Source organism: Sebastes umbrosus, chromosome 5 (genome assembly GCF_015220745.1).
Source record: "Sebastes umbrosus isolate fSebUmb1 chromosome 5, fSebUmb1.pri, whole genome shotgun sequence".
Lineage (NCBI taxonomy): Eukaryota > Metazoa > Chordata > Actinopteri > Perciformes > Sebastidae > Sebastes > Sebastes umbrosus.
In genome coordinates this window covers 14,172,344-14,195,241 of record NC_051273.1, presented here as the reverse complement: position 1 = coordinate 14,195,241, position 22,898 = coordinate 14,172,344, and the positions used below count along the sequence as shown (strand labels likewise).

General features: G+C 40.1%; 1 protein-coding gene across 2 annotated transcripts; it reads left to right on the top strand.

The window, feature by feature from the left end:
• The first annotated feature begins 131 nt into the window (after positions 1 to 131).
• On the top strand, positions 132 to 21,635 carry mcoln2 (mucolipin TRP cation channel 2). 2 transcript variants are annotated; one of them, XM_037768909.1, is made up of 14 exons: positions 132 to 350; positions 1,155 to 1,305; positions 2,284 to 2,457; positions 3,728 to 3,884; positions 4,049 to 4,127; positions 4,209 to 4,305; positions 4,579 to 4,678; positions 5,761 to 5,873; positions 6,158 to 6,307; positions 9,381 to 9,482; positions 9,603 to 9,725; positions 13,332 to 13,538; positions 13,769 to 13,902; positions 19,747 to 21,635. In XM_037768909.1, exons 1-14 carry the CDS (start codon positions 307 to 309, stop codon positions 19,781 to 19,783), a joined length of 1,668 nt encoding a protein of 555 aa, XP_037624837.1. In that variant the 5' UTR covers positions 132 to 306; the 3' UTR covers positions 19,784 to 21,635. The 2 variants fall into 2 exon arrangements, with proteins under 2 accessions (XP_037624837.1, XP_037624838.1); XM_037768910.1 differs by lacking the exon at positions 132 to 350 and having other exon boundaries at positions 1,167 to 1,305; positions 3,733 to 3,884.
• The last annotated feature ends 1,263 nt before the right edge of the window (positions 21,636 to 22,898 follow it).

Genomic DNA, 22,898 nt, shown 5'->3' with positions numbered 1-22,898 from the left:
CAACATGTTCTAATAGAAACATAATATACAAGTGTGAATGTGAAAATGGGCATGATATGGGACCTTTAATATGTTTTGCCTTCGACCCATTTCGATCCCCTTGGTGACCACTGGCGGGTCCGCGGACCGTAGATTGGGAACCTTTGCGCCGCCTGAAACTCATTTCCTGATTGGCTGACTGGAAGGTGCGTGGTGTCTCAGAACAGCCAGCTGAACAGACTTCTCTCTGTGCTTCAACTGTCTGTCTGTCAGTCTTTTGACAACTACACACTGGATTAAGAGCTGAGTCCACGTGGATAATCAATCATGGAATTACTGGATCGATATCTGGAAAGGAGCAATTCAATCAGGTAAGTTGTTTTTTCCTTCAAAACTAGTTTATGGGCATGTTAAAAAACATTTTAAAACTTGTTTAAAAAAATGTCTCTGAGATGTAATGTGTAGGATAAAGTGAAAAAGTTGCCAAAATGAACATAAAGCCTTTTTTACATGACCTACATATTGTTGTTTTACCTTAAAAACAACAAAACCAGTCATTAATTCTTCCTGCCAGGAGCAGACAGGTATTTAAATCAACACATCCAGCTGAAAAAAAACTAAAAAATGTGTAATTAAACAAAGTTAAAGGTTAATTTACAACAACTACTAGGAGAAGTGAAAAAGTTGCCAAAATGAACATAAAGCCTTTTTTACATGACCTACATGATGTTCATTATTGCTCATTATTGTTGTCTTACCTTAAAAACAACACCAGTCATTAATTCTTCCTGTCAGGAGCAGACAGGTATTTAAAACAACACATTCAGCTGAAAACAACTGTAAAAATGTGTAATTTAACAAAGTTAAAGGTTAATTTCCAACAACTACTAGGAGATTTTCACTCTTGTCATGGACTCAGCTTGTAGGCGACACACTGTTGGGGGAAATATTGAAAGTGCACTCCCTGAACTAACCTTGGACTTAAACCCAGGCAGCTCCATGAATGCAGGCAGTGTGCTGGTACATGGAGTCCCTTCCTGTGAAAGATGATTGCTCAAGTAAAATTATCATGAAATAACTGCAGCTTTCACTTCTGCTTTTTTTCCTCCCTGAGTGCTCCATCTTGGCCTTTTTCCTACTTTCATACTCATGATATGAGATGTTGTTTGTTTCAGCTCTGTGTCCACTCAAGATATCAAAGAGGAGACCCTGAGAGATGACCTGAAGTATTACTTCATGAGTCCATGTGAGAAGTACAGAGCCAGACGACACATACCCTGGAAACTTGTGGTGCAGATCCTGAAAATCGTCATGATCACCACACAAGTATGTACAGTGGGATTAATGTAGATTAGGAAAGAAGAAGATCCACCCAGAAAAAATACCTCCTAGAGCTGTTATCTATCCAAGGCATGTAGTAATGTTGGGACACAATTTGACACAGAATCTGAGTTTCTGTTTCTTTTCAAATGGAAGATGATGAAATGAATTAACCCCACCCACCCACATCTGATCCTTGCTCCTCTTGCTGCTTGTTAAACTGACCATTATTTGTTCTTATGTTGCACTAGAAAATAATTTAGTTGTTTCAGCAGTGGACAAAAGGAAACTAAAACAAAACAGAAAAACTACTCAAGAGAACAATTACTTCATCAAGTTTTTACTTAAGAAGTAAAATGACTTCTTTTAAAGCTGGAAAGTCTTTTGTTGTACGTAAAGCTGCAATGATTAATTGATTAGTTGGCAACTATTACATTTATTGCCCACTATTTTGATAATCGATTAATAGGGTTACATTTTTTTTTTTAATAAAAAACAGTCAAAAATCTCTATTTCCAGCTTCTTACATGTGAATATTTTCTGATTTCTTTACTCCTCTTTGACTGGAAACTGAATATCTTTGAGTTGTAGACAAAAACAAGACATTTGAAGACGTCATCTTGGGCTTTTGGAACCATTTTCACCATTTTCTGACATTTCATAGACCAAACAACTAATCGATTTAATAGAAAAAAATAATCAACAGATTAATCGATGATGAAAATAATCGTTAGTTGCAGCCCTAGTTGTATGTGATCTTTAAAATGCTGAGAAGACACATCAGTGTAGTAAGCTGAGAAATTGGAAATTACTTAATAAAGTCCATAATGAGTTCATGCATTAAGAGAAATAATCCAAATAAGTGTTACTGTCTTGGCTTTGAAAATATCCCAACAAGTCCAAATACTAAATAGGAATAAATGTAGTTGGTTACCTTCACTGTGCATCTACATGAAACACAACTGTTCCCTGTTTCCTCCGTAGCTCATCCTGTTCGGCCTCAGCAACCAGCTGGTGGTGTCCTACAAAGAGGAGAACACGATGGCCCTCAAAAACTTGTTCCTGAAGGACTACAAAGGGGTGGATGAGGACGACTACAGCGTTGCCGTCTACACCCAACAAAATGTCTACGACAGCCTGTTTTATGTCCTGGATCAGGCAAGTTCAACCACCTCACCTTACACACCTTCACTTCCTGCTGTTGCTTTTAGATAATGAGGGCTGAGGTTTGATGAGGTAACACGATGGTGAGTGAGCCTATCGCCCACTGATTAAAGCCCTTGCGTTTGCAGTATTGCGAACTGTGGTGACATTCCCGGGAAACGGCGACCCTGTTTGGATCTCTGGGAAGTGAGATCCCAAAACACACCGGAATTACTGCTTATCGCCATAGAGAACAAAACAGAGATTTTCGAGATTATAACAATAAAGGTTCTCAATACGATATCCAGAGCATTAATATAGTAGCGATCAACTATTTGTTATGTAAAGATATAGAGGAGTAATGTCTACCTGAGCAGAGAATGAAGTCACTCTGCCTCTGTGTGTGTGTGTGTTGTAATTAGAGCTTCTTCGTGCTTTGTTGACAAAGCCGGGCCGGCAGTGAATGCTTTTAGTGCATGTTCGTGCATGACAGCGTGCCCTACTGGCTAGCTCACGTACACAGCTCTGCACTGCTCTCATACTGCGGTTACAGCTGATAACGCCGTTCCGACCGACGGCGCCATCCTGGAAAGCGTAGCACCCACCCTCCGGTTCCCCCCCAGTTAACGTTGTTTTTTTTTTAATATATTTTATTTATGAAGATTTTTCCTTTTTACAACACAGGAAACAAAAGCGGACAAATAGACATGACAGAAATTAACAAAATAAAACGAAACAAACAAACAGAAAAAGTGCGCATGCGCATGTCAATTGATACGACGACTGAAATGTTCACAAGTGGATTGAGGATCAGAAATAGTCCAGAAAGAGTCCATGGAACCGAGACCAAGTGAAGTCGAGAAAAGGCTCAAGACGAAGGCCAGAAAACTGAAATCCTGGCGGATCAAAGCAACCCAAGTTAGCACTGTTAGCGCCGTTATCTAGGAGCCGCCGGCTCAGCTGTTGCCATGTTGAGAGCCTTGCGGAGGCAATAGTAACGCTCCCAATCTCGCATTTAGCACCTTTTAATATTTGTAGAATCGGAGTGGGGGTTTCTGGCACAACTTCACCTACTTCCAAGGTGCGCGGAGAAGGGAAAATGTTTAATCTTTAACTTTAATGTACAACCAACGCGTTTCAGCTTGTGGCCTTCGTCAGGGTTCTTGTAATATGCACACTACGTGTGTTGTTTTATGCAAGCTATGTGTGTGATGCAGCTTTTCTCCAACATTATGTAAATCACCCTGGTACAGTTTGTTTTACCTGAGGCTTCTGATATTTATAGTACAGCCAGTTGGGCCGGCTCTCCGTGGGCCCCATCGGCTACGGCGAGGATGAAGACGGCCGTCTGCTGCCTCTCATCATCTGTAAAGAGTACTACAAGAGAGGCAGCGTGGAGCCCTCAGAGGAGGCCTATGATATAGATGCACAGCTGGAGAGAGGTGAGAGGGAACCTTTTTTTCAGATTAATTTAACATTTAAAAGGTTTAACATTCATTGTTATGGTAGAACCTGAATGAGTCATTAATATTATGAGAAACAACATACAAGAGCTTTTGGGTCAATAGAAGATGTTTATTTTCTCTGTTCATCTCCTCTCTCTCAGTTTGTATGTCACATGATCCAAAGACTGCAAACCAATGGAAAACCCAGAATTCCTCCTTTTTTGATCTGGACTTTTACAGGTATACCTGCTCCCATTAATGAACTTTATTTGGCTGCAGCTTTTCTCTGACGTACATTAAAATCCTACATTTTGTTTTCAGGCTTGTTAACATCAATATGACCTTTCAGCTGAAAGGAATCAACCTACAGACGGTGCGCTCACGGGAGTTACCTGACTGCTACTTGTTCTACGTCACGGTACGGTTCAGCCATGTTTTCTGTCATTATGAAATGAAGTGTGCATGAGCCGGGTGAACAATTTGACACTTTCCATCATTGAGAGTTGTCGCAAAGACAATTTCAAGAAACCAATTTTTAACCGTTTTGTGTTGAGCATATAAACCACAGATAAAAACAAAAATCCAAATATGCATTGTACTATTCTTGAAACTTACTGCCCACATAGCATGTGATGTTAAGACAACTACTGTCCTCATCGTTTTACTAATCTACTTTCCTTTGGCCTCCTAGATAACGTTTGACAACCAGTGTCATAGTGGAAAGGTGAAAATATTCCTGGACATAGACGCTCAGAGCTATGCATGTCGAGACTGGAAGATATCTGGAACGGGTAAGGTGTAATTGTCTAACCTAATGAAGAAATTAGAGCTGCACCGATTAATCGATTAGTTGTCAACTTTTAAATTAATTGCCAAATATCGGTTTGAGTAATTAAAAAAAACAATTTAAATTGTCTGATTTCAGCTTCCTAAATGTGAATATTTTCGGGTTTCTTTACTCCTCTACGACAGTAAACTGAATATCTTTGAGTTGTGGACAAAACAACATTTTTCACAATTTTTTGACATTTTATAGACCAAACAACTAATCGAGAAAATAATCGACAGATTAATTGTCAATGAAAATAATCGTTAGTTGCAGCCCTAGAAGAAATAAATAATAAAAAAAACAGGAAATAAAATAAACAGTAAAAGCAAAAACAGGACAGATCATGCTATTAAGAGCTGTTTGTACAATTTGGCTATTTTAGAGTGCAGACAGAAGTTATCATACATATGCATATTTGTAATATTTACATACGCACATTATTATAAAGTTGAAAGGTTCAAAGGAAGAGCTTACATGAGGGATGTAGGGCTGTCCTCGACCAAAGAAATTCTTAGTCGTCAAAATCGTATGAGTGTTTGTTTGTGAGTGATTTTGTCGACAGATCTGTAAAACTGAGTTGAATCACACAAAAGCACCACTTTAAGTCTTGTGTTTGCCAGAGATGTGCTCATAAGTTTAATGGAAATAAGTCATTCAGCATGGAAAAAACGCTAATCGACTAAAGAAATAACCTTTAAAACCTAAACTTAAACCTTAAATCTTAGTCGACTAAGACCAAAACAGCCGACAGGGTAGCCCTAGAGAGTTGAATTAGTAGCCTAATGTAATATATTCACTCTGTGATAGGTGATAGGTCGCCTGTAAATATGTGATTATCTATAATTTATGTTCATATACTACATGTTCACCAAATCTTCTGTATTTTTCTGAAAACATAGAAACAAAACTATTTGGCTCAAACAATGTAAATGCCTTTTACTGTTGGCTGTTAGTGAGGCGTTTTCCTGTAACCGTGTAGTTATCAGTAATGAGTGTGAGGGAATTATGTAAAAGATAAACACACACACTTTGTCTCTGTTCCAGCTCAAAAGAACACACACTATCTGCTGGTGTTTGATGGCTTCGTCATACTGGTTTGCCTCACGTCGGCTGTGCTGTGCAGCCGCTCTATCGTACTGGCTGTACGGTTACTGCAGGTCAGCTCTTCAGACTCTGCTCACGCTCTATCGTGCAGAGAATCTAAAATTTTCAGTCTTTGTCACTTCCCGTTTTCTTAAGCTGAATGTCACAATAGCGGCAATAATGTGACACATTATTCATATAATATGTGGATGAATTCCTCTTGCACAATCTGCAGGCTTTTTGCTATTGGTAGAATAATATTGTCTCTCCAGAATTTACTTTTTGTCATTAATTGGTCTGATGCCGTGTTGTAGATCTTTTTCTATAAGAGACTGAGTTTGCATTTGCGTATTTTCAGAGATTCTCCAGATACTTCCATGAGAACTACAATGGTAAAGTGTGTGAGGACGACCAGAGGGAGTTTCTGAATGGTTGGTATGCGCTGGTCATCGTGAGCGACCTCTTGGCCATTTGTGGATCCATACTGAAGATGGAAATACAAGCAAAGGTAAACTAAATCATGCACTTCTGTCTTAGAGAGAAGGCTACTATAAAGGGTCCAAAACGGACTTGGATTACTACACAGCAGCAGCACAGTAGATGGCAGATGGCAAGCTTCCAGTTTGGGGAAGCAGACAGGAGTTAGTACACGGAAGCAAAGTCATTTACTGCTGTGGACGGGGCCGGCAGCAAAACACATTTGAAAAACACCAGAAAGGCCCACCTAAAAAAAAATCAATATTACTTTAAGTGTAAGTTATATTTAGAATATTTTCACCGCCTTATCTTGTTGTCAGACAGCTCTTTCCGACGAGGAACTGAAGCCGTTGAATCCATCTATGCTCTCGCCAAAACCACCAGACTCATTGAAAAAATCTTGAAATTTTACCTCGCAGATCACGGGGCTCTCTGGTCTACCACTGCCTCTGTCCGTCACACAATAACACAAACAAACTAACCGATCGAGGCAGCGTTAGACCAGCAACTCCCGTGTTCTGTGAGGTAAAATTACTGTTTTTTTCAATGGAGTCTGGTTGCTTTGGCAAGAGCAGAGATAACGGCTTCAGCTCCCCATTGGATATATAGACTGTATAGCTGTCTCACACCAAGGTAAACCGGCAAAAATATTCTAAATATAGCACACACTTAAACTGATATTTATTATTTTTCATCTCATCATCTACTGTAGGTAATACACTGACTACACCGAACTATCCCTTTTAAGTAAAGTCAGCTGAGAGGTCAGTCAGCGTCATAGTAATGTGGAGCTAACTGCATGGTTTCACCTTTGGTTTTACGTCCGGTGATTTATGAAGCAATTGAAAAATAACATTCTGGGAGTGTCTCAGCGTCTGGTGGACTTTGGAGTGAAAAGATTAAACATAGACACTGTAAAGTCATGTTTATTTTAACCTGACTGTTTGTCCTTTTTATAGCCACCATGTTGAGTGTTTTACCCCAAGCTTGACGGAAGTAGAAATAGCAGCCAAAGCACTGCTGGTCTCCTGTTGTGAGTTTTTAGTTAGCTGTTGAGGGTAACTCTTGTCGGTGATTTGGAAATGCGTCATTAATGTTAATAATTCCACCTTTTCTTTTCCTGCTTTAACAAGTCAAAATGTCTGCCATTTTTGGAGTATCTCTAGCGTTGTTACGTCTAAAATGAAAAAATCCTTAAAATCAAGATGAAATGAAAAAAGCCTTTTTAACCCTTTCATATTGTGCACCTATTTAACAATATATGCAGAAAAAATTACAAATCAATTTCTTAGTATATTTATATCAAAATCCAATCATCTTTTCTTACCATAAAACAAAATATGACGTGCATACGCAGGCTAGTACCAACCAATTTCAACCATTAATATCATGACATCCATCCATCAATCAATCTGCAATTTTTAGCGACAAGGGAGGTGTGTTCCCCGTAGCTCCGTATGGCGCTACATTATAAGCCTGCACGCTTTTTAACGGTCCAATCAAATGCGAAGGATTTCATTATATTATATATTCAGTTTCACTGGGGACTACTGGCAGTACAGAAGCTCAAGACGCTCTAACTTCCGTTTCACTGGGACTTTAATTTGTCAAGTCAGCTCAAAAAGGGAAATGAAGAAACAATAAAACCAACAACAGAAAAAACTGGATGACTCCTCGTTGAATGATAAAAGAAAGATAAAGTATCTGTTTGGGGTGGTATTATATAAGGATAGAGAGAACAAGAAACCTTTGACCGGTTTCCTTCCTGGAATCTGGTGGAAGAGGGGAACAAGACAAACTGAATAAATGTATCTACCGTAGAGGGAAGTTTTAGATTTAGACTTTTAGGCAAAACTTTTACAAAATGTATGTCCCTTGATTTTCTCCACTTAAACCCGGACAAAACTGAAATTCTTTTCATTGGACCCGATAACTTTGCCACTGCAGTTGATCAGTTTATTGGCCCATCTCATTCAAACATCAATCCTACCACTAGGACTTTTGCTATCACCCATAAAGTATATGACTTTTGATTATCCAGTCCTGTTTCCTCCAGCTAAGAAACATCGCATGTGCAGATGCATCTTGTCTTCTACGGATCTTTAACTATTTGTTCACACTTTCATTTTCTCCCGTCTAGACTACTGTAATTCCCTCTACACCTGCCTCAGTCAAACTGCTAAAATCGCCTACAGTTGGTTCAAAATGCAGCTGCCAGGTTATTAACCAGAACTAGCCGTCGGTCTCACATTGCCCCTGTTCTGGTGTCCCTCCTTTGTCTTCCTGTAAAATTCAGAATAAACTATAAGATCCTTTTAATAACATATAAGGCACTGCATGACCTCGCTCCCAGTTACATTTCTGATCTCCTAGTTCCTTATTCTACCTGTCGACCACTCCGATCCTCAAATCTCGGCCTTTTATCCATCGTCTGCTCCAACTGCGAAACAAAAGGTGATCAGGCCTTTTCCGTCTTAGTTCCAACCCTCTGGAATCACCTCACCCAATCTATCAGAGCTGCTGAATCTCTGGACTGCTTTAAGCGCCTTCTAAAAACACATCTTTATAGGCAAGCCTTTTTATAGGTCTCATCCCTGTATGTTTTAGTTTGGTCTGTCTCTCATTGTTCTGTGTTTCATATTGTAATTAATCTTTGGTCTGTCTCATTGTTCAAAGTTTTATTTGTGTGTGAAGCACTTTGTAATCATGTGCTTTATAAATAAAGTTTTACTTACTTGTTTTATAACCCTAGATCATAAATGCAAAATGTCACATTATGTCGCACACAAGTTAACAATTGATAGGATTTTCCTCTGTTGCAGTTCCACGTTGTACTTTAAGCCCATATAAAACAATCCACACGGATCATGTCTCCCAAATAACGTGCTTGTTGCAATAAAATCATGCTTAGAGACGCTTAAGTAGCTTTAAGTTAACTTAAAATGTAACTTGAGTTACCCTAGACAGTGCACCAGAGGCCGGGGTGGGCCACATTCACTAACTAAATATTAGCTGACCCCGCAGGGCTTCACTGAGGCCGGATTTACCGGTAAGACAAACAGATTTCTCAGTGCTCTTTGTGATTTTGTTTTCCTCTCCTGTAGAGTCTGACCAACTATGATGTGTGCAGTATCTTCCTGGGAACGTCTACATTAATGGTGTGGGTCAGCGTGATCAGGTACCTGGGATACTTCCAGAAATACAACGTGAGTCTGTGAATGTTTCTCAATCCCTCTCCACCACTAATCTTCAAATGTCCTCACACATTCTTTCATGACTCACTTGTGGTTCAACAATTTCTTCATGTCTCCATACTTCTTGTCTAGGTGTTAATTTTAACCATGAAAGCAGCCTTCCCCAAGGTACTGCGTTTCTGCTGCTGCGCTGGCATGATCTACCTCGGCTACACGTTCTGCGGGTGGATCGTACTGGGGCCGTACCATGAGAAGGTAACTCTCTTAACTGGTTTGAGGATGTGGAGGCCTGAGAGCCAGGGGATTAGAGAAGTGAGTTTATGACGGGGCCGTTGCTGGGCGGTAAATCGGTTGTTATTGTCAGGGTTGTGGGAAATTAGGGGAACTATTTAGGCTCTTTTTAGTGACTTCGCCCTCTTCCTGCAGAACTGCTGAGGCCTCAAGAATAAGGTTGCATTAGGAGTTCCCAAACATGCATCTTTAAATTGGCTGAAACAGCATTCTGTGATTGAACACAATCTATGAAGACTGACTTTTCTTTAATGTGTGGATTCATACTGGGAAATATTGAATTAATGTGTCCTGTCTACAATATATTTATAAAAATGAAAATTAATGTAAAATAATTAAGTAATGTAGTAGTATAATGTAAAATTGGTAAATAGTTGGCAATAGAGACGTGTCTTACATCTGTCAGCGTAGGTCCCGCCCACGAGATTCAGCTCAACAACCGCAAATAAAACTTTTGAATTCACAAGCAAAACTTTTGGAATTGCATTAATACATTTTAATCACAAATTTTATTTTACTTGCAATAAAACATTTTTTGATTGCATGTCGATAGTTTTGCTCTTTTCTGTTTGCTTGCATAATAAAGACACAAAGGTAACTCAAGTTTACCCTATTTAAAAAGGAAAGAATACAGGTGATTGTTTGCTATGATTCATAGGTTTTCTCAAATATGTTTCACAAAACTGCAACGTATCAGACTTTCTCCCACTTCCAGTTAATTAGCTTTTGAATTGCTGTGTCAACATGTCCTGCAAATTGAGGAAACTGCAAACATGGTTTCCTTTTCCAGGAACAACTTCACATCATTGTCCTTTTTAGTGTGTTTTGAACACACTGAATATATAACCACTAGATGTCAGTCTACGTCTGGTCCATGAACCTTCCAGCTTCAGTGAGAGCAGCTTTCTGTCCTTGCGACTTAAACCGGGACACAAGTTCTTTCCACGTTCATGCATGTGCAACACACGCACTCAAAGCCTTGCCTCTGATAGAAACAACCACATTTTTAAGTATTTTGGGGGGATTTATTTCCCTTTTATTTATTTGATAGGCACAGAGCACGTTAATGAACATCAGTATAAAATACAGGATGTAAACATGCAGGAGTTAGCAAGAATGCTTTTTTCATCCTTAGTCCCTATATGCAGATACAATAGACAACAGATACAAATATACAATACACACAAGTAGTAAAGACAAAATACATTGTGCAACATGTCAAGTTAAGTGATTGCAGTTCTGATTTGCCTTAAGCCATTGTTTGAGATGGGTCTTAGAAATACAACGTCAGACAGAGGAAAGTGCAGAGGTCATAGGAAATAAGGGGAGAAAAAAGGGGGCTGACATACAACAAAGATCCTCTGCAGAGCTCATACTGAGGATGTCATGATCAGCATCTTAACCCCCAAAGTCACCACGAAGCAATCCGATGTTTTGCCCTCAATGGAGAAAGTTTACTGCACTTTTAAAGAAAGTGAGAAACAGAAAATGTGATATATCGTAATTGTTTTTGTATGCTTTATAGTAAGACTGCCCCCTCTTAGTCGACGCAGCAACTAATCGGTCGTTTTGGTCTTAGTCGACTAAGATTTCTTAGTCATTTTTTTATGCTTTTTCATGCTGAATGACTTATTTCCAAGAAAGAAATTTAAAGTTGTGCTTTTGCGTGATTCTTTGTGGAGAATCTTAGAGATCTGTGGATTAAATCAACTAATCGATTTAGTCGACAAAATCATATCGAGTGTTAGTTGACTAAGAATTTCTTTGGTCGAGGACAGCCTTACTATGTAGTCAACAGATATTTAACTGTATTCAGGGGACATTTGGACAGGGGAGACCTACAGCTTGACCTTAATTGGGAGATCCTTTGACAGCGAGTGCCATCAGGGAAAAAATGTCTGTGTTTAGCTGCCCTCGCCCGTTAAGATAAATTATTTACGGAAGTCCGCGCAGCAGTGGGCGTCTAAACAAGGCAGTTCTCTTACCGTAGGAGAGACAGATGTGAGATAGACTGAGATCAGCCGCCCCCGGGGCTAAAGTGACGTCTCACTGACTGAATGTGTTGATAATCTTAAAACTGAAGAGGAGTACCTACTGTAAATATGTTGTGGACTGATTTGAAGTGTGTCAGGTCAGTTTACTCACATGCTCTTGATTTATGGACTTGAGAATCATATCCAATAATGATGCCTTTTTACAACTTTTAATTTCTAAATAGGACCAATTGTATCACAAATGGTGCACAGGATTAATTACATTATTGTCAGCAGTTTCAGTGACTTGCACTTTTGCTATATGCCTGCGGTTGTCCAACGTTACAGTCAACTGAGACCTGGTCACGATATTTACATTGCAGCGGCTGGGGGAGTCCCCTTTAGTGTTCCGTCAGCCCCTCCAGGATCCTCTGTGTATTTACTGAAGGGATAAACAGAGGATGTTCTAGGACTTGCCATCCCACACGTCTTCAAGTGCAGGAATCTATACCGTCAGGATGTTGTATTTAGATACTATCACTTTCTGAGGAAACTTTGCTTCTTTCCTGATGTTCGTGTCTGGTTTTCAGGCTCTCCCTTTTCAGCCATCTGTCTCTTTGTTTGTCTTTATCTTCCCACCTCTATCAAACCGTCATGCTTCTGCAGCTCCTTCTCCTCCTTCTTTGTAACGCTATCTCTGTAAGGAACAACATTTTTGTTTTGTACAAGCGCTTTTAAAAAAACAGAAATATGTTAAATCTACAGACAAAAGATGCTCATTGGAAAATGTACAGCAGAAAGGCTAGGGATACACTGATCTGACTTTCTCAGTCCCGATACCGATAGCAATGCCTGGGCTTCGGGTATCGGGCGATACCGATCCGATACCAGTGTTTGATTAATAAGCTGTATGCCTCACTGTGTGGAAGTGACTGGGATCATTCTTTTATGTGTCAGGCAACATCAGGCTTGACTTAAACATTGCTTTCCTAACTTTGTTAAACTAAATGTGACAAATAAATACATAGATATACATTAACTGAATTGTTATTCATTATTCAAATAATAAATTGTACACCAGCAACTTGGCAAAAAAGTCTTAAAAATGAACAAGAATTACAATTCAAGTGTAAACCTTTTTAATGCAGCAACAAATTGCTCAAATTCCAGTCTATAATAAATATAGTATACAAACATAGAGCTGAATTGAATAGAGTGACTCCATACATATCCGATATCAGTATCGGTGCATCCCTAATAAAGGCACGACATGTTGTTTTCTTGAACACACTTCTTGCATCGTCTTGTGGTTCCCAACGTTTGCTTTGCTAACAAGTGCTTGCCATTTCAACCATTTTTTTTCTCAGTTTCTTTTATATGAAAACGTTTTAGGTGCCTGAATATGTAAAAACAAATCCAGTAATTCACAAGCAAAAATCAAAGATTGGAAATTGTGTAGCAGAAATATATTTTTCTGCTTTGCTATCCTGTTCATCATCTCAAAATCCCTCAGAGTTATCTCAATCCACTGCCCTTGTGTTAACCGTTTATAGCATTTGCAGCTTTCATCAACGTCTCCTCTTCCATCTCTCTGTAGTTTGAGGGTCTGAGTCGCGTGGCCGAGTGCCTCTTCTCCCTGTTGAACGGCGATGACATGTTCACCACCTTCGCCCAGCTGAAGGACACAAACACGTTGGTGTGGATCTTCAGCCGGGTCTACCTCTACTCCTTCATCTCCCTGTTCATCTACATGGTGCTGTCGCTCTTCATCGCCCTCATCACTGACTCCTATGAGACCATCAAGGTACTTCTGCTTTGGTTTGGTATGAAAGGGAGTTCAGTAACAGAAAATCCATGAGAAATATTTCACAGAACTCCCCTCACAACGATTAGCTGATTTGTTCCATGTTGTCGAGATTCTTCTTCATTATCCAGTGTGGAATTAGTCTCTAACGTCTTGTATGGAAAAAAAAGGTGCTGCTATGCAATGTTGATGTTTTATTTGCGTGCATTTCTTTCTGTTTTCACCAACAGAGCTTCCAAAAGAACGGATTCCCGCTGACGGACCTGCAGAAGTTCCTCAGAGAGCAGAAAAATGTTCCTGTTGCAGAGGAGGCCAGTCAGACGGACGTTCACGTCAAATACTCCGTGTTGTGCTGCTGCCAGCGGTATGATGGTGTTTACTGTCATGTTATGATGCTTTCATAATGTTGAATCTTTACTCACACTTCTGTACACACACATCACAGACTAGATACAACACACATTCACACCTGGAAGCTACACCGTGCAAACATGACTTCTCATCACTGAACCATGAGCGACGTCGTGGTTGAAACGCTCAAGGTCTCTTTTTCCTCTGCTTGTATGTTCACAGCTGATTTGGGATTCAAACTGAGAACCGGCTTAGTAATGTCACACTACTGTAGGACGGTTGTTTATAGACTATTAGAACTTTTCTTTCTTTGATCAGTTTTACAGCCGGGGGGAAAAATTATCCCCATTGTTATAAGAAATTGCTCTGATGTACTTCAACCCGAGGGGTTTGTTCAAATTTAGAAATGTAAAGGTTACTTGGTTTTTATGCCTCCATGCCGGCGACGACCGTGCCTGAAGGCATTATGTTTCGGGTTGTCCATACGTACGTCTGTCCAACCGACCAATTCTCATGAACGTGATATCTCAAGAACACCTTGAGGGAACTTCTTCGACTTTGGCACAAACGTCCACTTGGACTCGAGGATGAACTGATTCGAATTTGGTGGTGAAAGGTCACTGTGACCTCACAAAATACATTTTTGGCCATAAATCAATAATTCATATGATAATTATGACAATTTCACAGAAATGTTTAATACTATAAAATGACAAAGTGTTGACATTTTGGACAGAAATGGATGTAAACTGCAACTTGACTGGTTGGCGGACGCATACAACCACGAGGCGATAATTCTAGTTTAAATTTTCGTTGATATACAACCAATTTGTGGTGTTTTTGCGCAGCATCGGAAATCAATGATTTTAAACAAACAGCGCGGGCGGTACAGTGATGTCTTCTACTTTATTTGAGTTTGCGCTCTTTAATTATCATGTTCAACTTTAGTTTTGGATTTTGCTGGGAAAGATGTAGAGCTGCGACTAATGAGTATTTTCAATATTGATTAATCGGCTGATTATTTTCAATTAATTGAAATATTAGATGTCTATGAAATATTATAAATAGTGAAAGATGTCACAGTTTCCCAGAGTCCAAGGTGGTATCTTCAATTGTCTTGTTTTGTCTGACCAATGGTCCAAAACCCAAAGATATTCAGACTTCAATGATTTATAAAACAGAGAAAAGCAACACACCCTTACAATTTGAGCAGCTTGAAGCATCAAATGTTTTGTCATTTGTCCTTGAAAATGGACTGATACGATTAATAAATTATCAAAATAGTTGCTGTCAATCGATTAATCAACAAATCATTGCAGCTCTAGAAAGATTTGTCAGGTGCTTCAAGCTGGTTTTAAGAACCGAATGAGTAGTTTGATTTATTTTTCTGTGTTAGAGATTTGCCAACAATGTAGGAGGAGCAAAATTGAGAAAATATCACACAATGTTACATTAAAGCTAGGGTCGGTAATGTTGAGAAAGTAGCAAGGATACACTAGAAAAAAGTGATGCCAACTCCTTTCCAATGAAAGCCCATCCAATCGTTACATTCGGGCCGTATGGATGTTTTAATAATGGATGCTTTAATGTGACCCTCTCTAAGTAAATCACTCATAACAGATGTGGAAACAATTACACATATAGAAACATTTCTGAGTAGTTTGCTTTGCTTACACCTTGTTGCTACAGCAAGATGCCGTATGCGTCCATACGTTTTCTGCTCATTCCTTTTCTATGAGCCAATCTCTACCATCAGCAGGCAGCAGACTGGAGTTTCCTCCACGCTGTGGTTTGGCTCGCTCTTACGTGGTTTGAGAGGAACGAAATTAGTGGTGGGAGCTATGCAGACACACCCAGTGATGGGCTGATTACAGAGAAACTGAGGCTGTGCACTGGGAAGATCCCCCCTCTTCCACTCCCTTTCACCCCCCAGCCATCGTTCCCTCCTTGCTGTGCTGTGTTGCCTCCCAAATAAACAGGCCACAGTCAACACTCAGTTAAGACTCAGCCAAGTGAGCCGGAAAAGTTCTTGTAAAAGCACGGTGGTTAGTTGGGAAGAGTTATTTGATTGGAGGGTGGTGTGTGGTGTGAGTTTAACTCCTTTAATGCAGTACAGTGTAGCTCAGTTGCTCTCTTGTGTGTGTGTTTGTGTGTGTTATTTTGTAGAAGGATGACACTGCATCCTCTCTTTCTCCATCACTTCTTATCTCCTTCAGTGGACATTTCTGACCAATATTGTTGAAAAGTCATTGCTTCCTCTTTATCTGTCTGTTTCTACGAAGATGAAAAGTAACAATGCTCAACCAAAAGCAGCACAAACTGTGATGTCTTACTTTGGCTTTTGGTTCTGCATTCTTAGAGATTTGTAAAAACAAATTTCATAACTTTTAAATATAATATTACATTTTCCTGTTTTTTGAACGGGGAAAGATTTAACTGTAAATAGACACCAGACTTGGTTGTCTCCATCCTCCTACTTAAAAGTGCATCATTGCGGCATGGAGGGAGACGGGCGTCGGTCTGCATGAGCTGCAGGTGTCGTGCCAAAAAGTGATTGTCCGCCAAAAATTGATTGCCACTCATAATCAAGTGCAAGTGTTTGCAGTTTAATTGTCAAGGCATGTCATTTACGTGATGTAGGCAATACTAGGCTACTATTGTTTCCGATAATGTGTTTGGAATGTCTAATGTCCTTGTTTATATTTAGATTTAGACTGTAATTATAATGATTTACAGATGGGTTATAGAAACTGTAGACTATAAACTGGCCGATGCAGCTTTAAGAAGCTGCATACGCTTCTGTGAATGCAATCAATTTTTGGCGGATGATCACTTTTTGGCACGACACCGGCACTGCGATGCCGAGGAGCCGGTCGGCCACGTTTCACCCACAGGTGCTGTCTCTGTGCCCATTCGTTTTTTTATTCAGAGAAAATGACTTGACCAAAATGAACACTGTAAGCGGACTACTTGATTACTATAAGCAAATCATTTAAACAGTGTCATTTGTATAACAGTGAGTCTGTCTCAAGATTTTTGATCCATATAAGTGGTTGATCACTGTAACCGTGATCACTATAAGCGGTTTCCACTGTATAATATTCATAACTATGTTTTCATTAGTGTATAATCACCTGAAACTAAGAATCGTTGTGTTTTCGTTAGCTTAGAATGAGCCCTTCATATCTACATAGGGAGCAGATCCTCTTCACGGAGTCCGCCATGTGTCTACAGTAGCCCAGAACGCACAAACCAAACACTGGCTCTAGAGAGAGCCTTTCATGTTTTTACGGTACCTGAAGGCCATCATAGTTCTCCGACACGTGTATGAAACTGTGGTAACGTGAGCTGCAGAGTACAAAAACGTGGTACTGCCAGCCGCCGTCTGACTGCTGTTGCTCCTAAAGTAGCGTTATTATGGTGAGGATGGCCTCAGAGTGAGGCGAACGTCGTTAATACGGTTTTACACTCAGTGGATCACGTTACCGCAGTCTTGGAAAGGGAGAAGTGAGCGGAGGGGTGCTCAGTTAGTTGCAATCTGCAACCACACCACTAGATGCCGCCATATCCTACATACTGTCTCTTTTTAAAAAGCACAAGTCCATTTTATGACTGAGGGCAAAAAGAAATTCCCAGAAAAGCAACTACTGTAGTACTTTGTACAGCATTGTGCAGTGTTTGCCATCAACTATTATTTTCTGCAAGCCAGAGCCTCAATTGTTTGTAAAAAGTATTTTGAGTCAGTGGGAAAGAACTGAGTACATATAAATATTTTCTTACAGTATAAGTATCAGTTTTTCCTCTCAGGGCTCTTCCATCATTATCAGACATTAACACTCTCACTCTGCTGTCTTTCCCACTTCCTCCACATTTCTATCACGAGCCATCCGGTTGTGTTTAAGGAAGTTTAGTTTCAGTTACAGAGCCATTATGTAATAATGTGTAATAGTGCAACGTAATGCAAGGCTGACAATTGGTTGTGCATCTACTCTGTGGAGATGAGCGTAAAACTGCCACTGGCCTTTTAAGAGTTGGCTGACTCGTTATCATTAGGAGTACTCTCGTCAAGCTACACAGATTCAGTAATTGAAGTCATTTGGAGCCTCTAAACTGACCAAATTTCATTTTTACGAGTGTCTTTGTCTCTCTCTGCTCACAAAAATTAGATCAGCGTTCTCAGCTAACATGTTAATGTCTTACTGGATGAAATTTCATCTGCATGCGATTAGCCTCTTCCTACGGTTATCTTCTTCTACTGCATTAAGTTATCTTGTTTGGAAAGCAAGTAGAGGAGCAAGAGTCGCCATCCGTTTGTTATTTGGAACCAATATATCAAGTTTGTCAGTTGAAATAATGTATTGTGGCTCAAGAGTCTTGTGAATGAAATTGAATGATGAACAGAAAAGGTTGTAACTCTATAAGTAGCTCCTCAGATTCTCACAATGACACACATAATCTACCTGATTACAAAGTATAGTACAGCACCTTAGCTGTAGAGCGGATATTATGTTTGAAAGAAATTTGACAAAGGGAGTGCTACGCTGTGCATAGAAGCAATATATGAATACAGTAGTACAGTCGGTTTTGCTCTCCATGAGAATGATTAGACACGACTTCCTTTCTCTCTGTGAAATACATTCACATCCTCAAACGGCTGCAGCAGTTTGTGGAATAGAGAGTCTGAGACTCGGTCTGCAGACTCAGCAGTAAAAATGTGCTGCTTATGGCAGATCATAAAGATGAAGGAAAAAATGTCTAATTGTTAGCAGATTTGATGAAACAGGAACACATTTAGCATGTTTCTCTTGAGAGCAAACAGCCAAACACAAGAAAGTGTTCAAGACACATGGTGACGCATTTTCAATGTGCTTGTTTTGGGGGATTTATTCTCAGAATGGGTACAATCACCAGAAACCCGTATGAGATTAACAACAACAGTTTAGTGATGAAGCAAGAGAAACCTCACCGGTCTGAACATGCAGCTGTGGGTGCTGCTGAATTTAACTTCCCGTGACCTTTGAGACATGCTGAAGTGCCTTAAACTTGCATTCTTTCTAACAGCCAGCAGGGGGCGACTCCTCTGGTTGCAAAAAGAAGTCTGATTGTATAGAAGTCTATGAGAAAATGACCCTACTTCTCACTTGATTTATTACCTCAGTAAACATTTTAAACATGAGTTTACGGTCTCAATCGCTAGTTTCAAGTCTTCTTCAATACAGCATGATGTTCATTTAGTAAATTATTGTCCCATTTAGAGTCAAATAGACCATAAGGCAGGGTATGCTTTAGGGCGTGGCTACCTTGTGATTGACAGGTTGCTACCACGGCGTTGTCCATGTTTTCGTATTACAACTTTAACTCTTTCGCAGGGTCATGCGTAGAAGGTAGCCGTCAAATTGCAAAAACTTGCAAAAACTCTCACTTCAGAATGGTTGTGGCTAGAAGGTAACATGCAAATTGCCAAACTCTCGCGAGTTGGTTCATTGACCTTGGATAGCTCAGGTTAGGATAGGCCATCGGGCAAAGACTCTTGCGAGAGTTTTTGCAAGTTTTCGCAATTTATGGGTTAACTTCTAGACACGCCACTTCAATACCGCAGCCCACAAACCAATGGGTGACTCACGGTGACTACGTCTTATATACAGTCTATGGTCGGGTGTAACATCTCAAAAGAAACAGGACTCAAATATTTTAGAACATAGGTCAATGTGTGTAACTTATGACAAAAAATGTGTTGAGATATTTGCTGATGCATCAATTAAGCAACCTTATTAATGACCTAATGCATGTATTTTATATGGTGGTGTTGATGAGACATCAGATGTCTCATACCTCTTTTTGGCTCATGTTGTTGCAGAGTTCCTGAAAGTGATGATGTCATATTGATCAGCTGACAGCTGCCCAAACTCCAGAGGACACGGATCAGGGAGGAGGAGGATGATGATGATGCTGGGAACAGGACTTCACATGTCTGATACGGACTTCAAGATCAAACCAAATCCTCCTAAGTGCATGGTTACCGATTTCTGTGACGTGCAATATGAAACACCAAATAAGTTCCCTCGCTTGAACATGAAACTGGAGCTCGAGTAAAAGAGCTGGAACTGGAAACAAAAAGGGTTTCATGACAGTACTGTATGTAATGGAGTTCAGGATGCTGTTGAGAAGTTTACTGGGCCTTTTTAAGGTCTGTACATGCGTTTAGTTGCCAAAGAATTGGATTCAGTGTTTTCTGTATTTGAATGTAACTGCAAACACTGGTGCTATGCAACATTATGCAGGGATGTAATTTATTTGTCAAGTGTTGTAGTAAAGATTGCAGTAAAAAGCTAATCTTTTCATTATTAGTTTCTCTAAAGTGCATAACACATTCACAGCTGAGATTGAGTAAGACAGGAGTTTTGAACGAGCAAACCAGAATTACAGTGTGAGTCAGCTTTATCAAGAAATCTACAAGCAAGTGTAGATGTTGAGACAAGCTGGAGCACGACTTCTCACTCTGAGTACTGTGTTTTGAACTCGATAAAATCAAAGGTGTTTTTTTAAACTCGTACAACATGCTGGATCAAACTCAAGGAGTTACCCACAGCAAAGACCTCTGTTGCCCTGTGGGGCTGCTTCATAATGTCATCCAAAACATCCCCTGATTACTCAGCCTGGATGAGACAAAATGCCTGAGGAGGTAGATGTGGTCCCACGATACCCATTAATGATGCAACATGTCATTCAATGCCAACCACTAAAGTAATTTTCCTATGTTGCAATATTTATATTAGTATTATTAGTCATATTTGCTTTCAAACAGTCAAAGACGAGAGCAGGATATTCAGTCTAAGGATTTCCTTTCAACAGATCTGTTTAGTTTGGGTCAACAAGCACACTTTTCAACTCAACACAAATTCAGAACAAATGTCAATATGCGTCTCTGTGTGCCGTCTCAAACAAAACACGCAGATTTTGTTGTGGAAAGTAGGAGTTTAAAGACAGCAATGATTGTGGATTATCACATGAACAGATGTGCAGCTCCAAACACCTAAACCGCAATTTAAAGGTGAATATATCACGTTATATTTATGTGCTTCAGGATGGTTCAGTGCGAATTTCCACTTTGGTGAAAGAAGAAATCGGAGAGGAAAAGGAGTTGTACATTGAACTAAATACTTTTTTTTCAGTTGTGGAAGAAGTACTGATATATTTTACCTGAATAATAGTAGCAATACAACAACCTAAAAATACTCCACATGTAAAAAAGTCTTGCATTCAGTACATCAGCAGACAAGCATATCAACAATATGTACTTAAAGTAGCAGAGGTAAAAGTACTCATTATCATTATGACATATTAATACTAAGTAGGATTTTACTGTTGTAGCTGGTTGTGACGGAGCTAGTTTTAACTACTTATATATAAAGATTTGTAGTTGAGTCCAGTGGTCTGGCTGCCTACAAAGTGCCTCCATCAATATGTGGAGCGGTGAGATGATTAATGGGATAGAGAAGATGAAAAAAAGTTTGAAAAGAAACAGAACAACATCTACACAATTTATTATTTCAAGCTTTTCTCTAAGCTTTGCTCTCTCTTTTTGTTAAATATTGGAAAATTTGACCTCTTTGGGCCTCGAGCAGTTAACCTGTTGAAACGAGAAATTCTGTCAACTCGTTGCCATCTGAAGTATGTGGAAGCCCATTTCTGCCACTGTGATGAAAAAAAAAAAAAAAAGCTCCTGTAAGTTGTTATAATGAGAAACTACCTCAAAATAATGAGCTGCTAACTCTTTATTTTGAGATAGTAATGCTATGTTCACAGCGCGAGCAACAAAACGGCCAGCGTGGCTACATTGTGTTGCTCAATCGCTCGTTGACGTAGTTATGTCACTAAATAGATGGAACTGAACAGACTTATGATTGGTTGAGCTTCACCTCGTCATTGAAAAAAAAGTTGAGACCAGCTCAACTTTATTTGTAGCGCGTCACGCAGCTACAAGTGTCGGGAATCACTTTGAGGCTTCATTTCACTGGCTTCCATTCAGGGGGCCCCCCTACTTAATGGCCCTGTCCGGCTTTCTTTCTAAGGTCACGAATTACTGTATCCCCGCAAATGCCCCTATGTTGCAACACAGTAAAAAATCATTAATGTTTCAATGTTTCACCCACTATAGGAGCAAAACTGTTAAATTTCACATAACATGTCGTTATGTGGGGGGGCCCTCATATTTTGAAAATCTGTTAAGAGCTGAAAAAATCTTTTAGTGTGGGCCAGCCTTAACTTTAAAGGCACTGTTTGTAACTTCTTACACGTATAAATCAATCCGGGTCGGTGTCCCATGCGCGCTCGCGTGTGGCTACGCTGTTCAGACTCAGACTCCAACACAAACTACACGGAAGCACCGAAACCGCAAAGTTATATCTAGTGAAGCCCGTCTTGCAAAACAGTGTTGGCCGCGGTCGGAGGACACGGGGGAGACCGTAGCTTTGGTCTCCAGGGACGGAGTCTCTGCTGTACTCTGCTCCCCTGCTACTCTGCTCCTCTGCCTGTCTGCCTTCACTCACAGCTCGCTCCACCTCACGTGCATGCGCGCACACTACACACTACAGAAGACTTCGTAGCTCTGAGAATATCTAGTGAATGTACAGTGGACGTTTGTGCAGAAATAAATGCTGCAGCTCCTCCAGACCAACAGAGGTTTCCCATGTCTTGTGAAGTGACGGGGCTCCGCAGAGAGAAACGTTATCGTCTCCGACCAAAACTCCGATGTCTCCCCTGTTCCCTCTGGCCGCGGTCGGGAGGCTGAAGCAGGAAAAGCCAACACTAGGATCAGCAGTGATTCATGGAGAGACCTTCGTCTGGTCAGCTAACATTACTGCCAAGCAGGTGAAATATAGAGTGATATTGTGGTTTTAGCTGACGTGTGTCGCCTCACTGTTTTGAGCGATGCTCGTTCATGTCTATGTAGAGCGAGCACAAGCGTGAGCCCGACGCTGACTTTCGTTGACTTAACGGCCACAGGTG

What these genes read in the sequence shown, in the direction of transcription:
- mcoln2 (XM_037768909.1), top strand. Translation starts at nt 307, where the DNA reads ATGGAATTACTGGATCGATATCTGGAAAGGAGCAATTCAATCAG. An exon ending in TGTTTTATGTCCTGGATCAG is followed by an intron (nt 2,458 to 3,727) that starts GCAAGTTCAACC and finishes TGATATTTATAG; the next exon opens with TACAGCCAGTTGGGCCGGCT. An exon ending in TGGCTGTACGGTTACTGCAG is followed by an intron (nt 5,874 to 6,157) that starts GTCAGCTCTTCA and finishes GCGTATTTTCAG; the next exon opens with AGATTCTCCAGATACTTCCA.